Source organism: Sinocyclocheilus grahami, unplaced genomic scaffold (assembly GCF_001515645.1).
Source record: "Sinocyclocheilus grahami isolate Dianchi unplaced genomic scaffold, SAMN03320097.WGS_v1.1 scaffold675.1, whole genome shotgun sequence".
In the NCBI taxonomy this organism is placed as follows: Eukaryota; Metazoa; Chordata; class Actinopteri; order Cypriniformes; family Cyprinidae; genus Sinocyclocheilus; species Sinocyclocheilus grahami.
This window is the reverse complement of record NW_015505854.1, coordinates 541633-545056: the sequence shown is the minus strand read 5'-3', so window position 1 is coordinate 545056 and position 3424 is coordinate 541633. Positions and strand designations below refer to the sequence as shown.

Sequence of the window (3424 nt, the reverse complement as noted above, 5' to 3'; positions counted from 1 at the left end):
TATATATATATATATATATATATATATATATATATATATATACACACACACACACACACACATACATTATATATATATATATACATTATACACATATTTTTTTATGTAAAAATCTATGAATATGTCATCATAAAACTGCTCCCCAAGTGCCTCCAGCGCCGTTCAAACAATCTAAACATGATCTGACACACAGAGATGAATCACTCCGCTAATGAACAGATGCGCTTCAGCTCAAGCCGAAAGGGGGCGCTGTTGAGTTTTCAAACCGCATGTCCGCTCGCATGTACGGGCTTCCCGACCACGTTTTGTGGGACAAGTGGAGGAAAAAAAAATCGAATAAATCTATATATTAACATTAAAACAACATAAAGACGCGTACTCTGTGGAAACCATATGGCCATTTTAATTGCTTTAGTAGTTATATCTGTCGCTAATATATGCGTCGTGCATTTCTTTTTCTATCCAGTATGCCTAAAAGATTAGACCTATTATTAAACATTTTAGTAGGATGCCTCAACCGATAACGTAATTAATACATTACTTGCGTGACATTTATAGACTTCCATAATGACTATAAATGATTGCTTTTAAGAAATGTCAATAATATAGTCCTTTAAACAAGCATTTATAGCTTAAGTGTAAATTATCTTTTTAAGGTTATTAATAGGCCTATATCATGTATAAATAATTATGATTGCATACTGTTAGAAAGCATACCGTTTTAAACAATAGGCAGTGTGGGGAGAAAATGCAATGAATGAAAAGATGCTTTACCTGCTTTAAACAGCAAAAACAAAATCGCTGTCCATAAAGAGTTAAAGTCGTCGTTTAGCTCTCTGTCAGTTCTGACAGTTCGGGAAACTTTTGTTTCTTCTCTAGTATGTAAATTGACCGTCGGATTCAGCGAGCCTATTGGCTACGAGTCCGAGTCAATTTCGTATTTCAAACCTGACGTCAGGGCGGCTATAAAACTCAGCATTGCTTTTATACTCCTATGCTCGGTGATGCTTTAAAAACTCCAGAACAAGCCCGGAGTACTTTTTTTTTTCCAGCCAAGCATCCAATTGCCAATCACATACATGTTACGGTCTTCATTTCAACGAAACTATTGAAAAAAAGGGCGCCACGCAGCCATGCAGTGTTAAATGTTTGCAACTCAAACGCGTCGACACTCGCGCACAAAGAGAGAGGAACTGGAGACGCGCGCGCTCCTGCGGCTGTTGCGCGAAAGGCGAAAAGGCGTCAATTTAAAAAAAAAAAAATCGGCGCCGGCGAACCCTTTTCTCCGCTTTTGAAGAATTAAATAAAGAAATCAAGCTGGCTCACGCTGTCTCGAACCCGACCACTTTGACAGCTGCTCTTCACCCCCTTTGGAGGACTGTCAACAGCAAAAGGATGGCATCAGAACTGGCAATGAGCAGCTCCGACCTGCCCACCAGTCCCCTGGCCATGGAATATGTTAATGACTTCGATCTGATGAAGTTTGAAGTGAAAAAGGAGCCGGTGGAGCCCGATCGCAGCATCAGCCAGTGCAGCCGCCTGATCGCCGGGGGATCCCTGTCTTCCACCCCGATGAGCACGCCTTGCAGCTCGGTTCCCCCTTCCCCAAGCTTCTCGGCGCCCAGCCCGGGCTCCGGGAGCGAACAGAAGGCGCACCTGGAGGATTTCTACTGGATGACCGGTTACCAACAGCAGCTCAACCCAGAGGCTTTGGGCTTCAGCCCCGAGGACGCGGTGGAGGCGCTGATCAACAGCAGTCACCAGCTCCAGAGCTTCGACGGCTATGCTAGAGGGCAGCAGTTCGCCGGCGCAGCCGGCGCGGGAGGCGCCATGGCCGGCGAGGAGATGGGATCCGCCGCGGCGGTGGTCTCCGCGGTCATCGCGGCCGCCGCAGCCCAGAACGGCGCGCCGCACCACCACCACCATCACCACCACCACCCGGGCGGGCACCATCCGACGCCCGGCGTGCAGTCCAGCGGCAACCCCGCCAGCCACCAGCACATGCACCTGGACCTGGACGATCGCTTCTCGGACGAGCAGCTGGTGTCCATGACCGTGCGCGAGCTCAACCGGCAGCTGCGGGGGGTCAGCAAAGAGGAGGTGATTAGAGCACGCCTAAAATGTGAGACTCTAATATTACATGCTGATTGGGAAATTAAATAAAGAGTTTATGATTTTTAATGTCTGAGGAAAGTTCACGATTTCACTTGTTGCCGAGTTTCACGAGATGAGCAAATATCCTCTTATTAAATCGGATTTGCTTTAAATGTAATTGAACTAAAATAACACATGACAGATACAATTGTTTATATTTGAAAAAAGCCAGCATAACTTGGTGTACAGCTACACTGTTTGGTAAGCATGACAAAATGCGCTCGCGAGTTTATATCAGAACATTTCAATAATTCACTAAAGACAGATTCGACATAATCTAAAAATTAATTTACAAGCAAAAACCTATATTTAAATAGCACTTGATTTCAGGAGGGAAACCTTTTTTCCCCCCTTTGCCCTTTTTTTATCATTCATTTCTGTTACTTGCTTCGCAAGCAATAAAATCTCATTTGGTCCACCGCGCAGTTTAAACACATCTTATCACACGACGACAGTTTAGTTTCGCTGCCCTGGTTAATCATTATTTTAGTGAGACTATATACTTGCTTAAACTGCTATTTAAATAACTAGTATATTCCGCAAAAACTGTGATTTTGACAAACAGATTCGCCTCTAAATCACTGGAGCTTTACCTAAGTGCACCTAAAATTTACAGAAACTGTCAGTTCGATAAATGATTGCTTTCTTTGGTCAAGAATAACCTGACTGTGAGCTCACAGGCTATTAGCAATTAATAACCTTAATTTCTTTTCTACCAGTCACTCTTATAACTAGCACTCAAGGCCTATTAGTTAACTCAGAAATGTCATTAGCAGATACTTTCACTTAGAGTTCACCCAAACAAACGAGTCCTGGTCTGTTTGTGTTTTGTAAAGCACAAGACAAAATTCATAAGTTTATGATATGACATCGTCTGGGCACCATAACCTGAACATATAAAAAGCTTACAGATGTCTATTTAAAAAAAATATATATATATATATACATCTATCAGCTTTTTAGCCAGAATTGTTTTTTTTTTAGTTATTATTATTATAGATTTTTTTGCTTGTGTAGAATATAATACTTTTGGTATCTGCTTTATAAAACTACAACATAGTTAATAAACTTAAAGTGTGCAATATCAGTTCAGTATGTTCAGTATGTTTTATATATATATATATATAGTTCCAGCTTTTTAGACAGAAAATATTATTATTATTATTATTTTATTCTTTCATTGTTTATAATTAATTTATTAATACATTTTTTGAGGGGGAATATCAATTCAGTATGTCTCCTTTTTTCTATTTGATGTATACACATACAC

The 3424-nt window shown here is 41.1% G+C and overlaps 1 protein-coding gene across 1 annotated transcript; it reads left to right on the top strand.

The window, feature by feature from the left end:
- Window positions 1–58: 58 nt before the first annotated feature.
- On the top strand, window positions 59–2163 carry LOC107559142 (transcription factor Maf-like). The gene has a single exon (XM_016242877.1). It carries the CDS (start codon window positions 1396–1398, stop codon window positions 2161–2163), a length of 768 nt encoding a protein of 255 aa, XP_016098363.1. The 5' UTR covers window positions 59–1395.
- Window positions 2164–3424: the final 1261 nt, after the last annotated feature.

What these genes read in the sequence shown, in the direction of transcription:
- LOC107559142 (XM_016242877.1), top strand. Translation starts at nt 1,396, where the DNA reads ATGGCATCAGAACTGGCAATGAGCAGCTCCGACCTGCCCACCAGTCCC.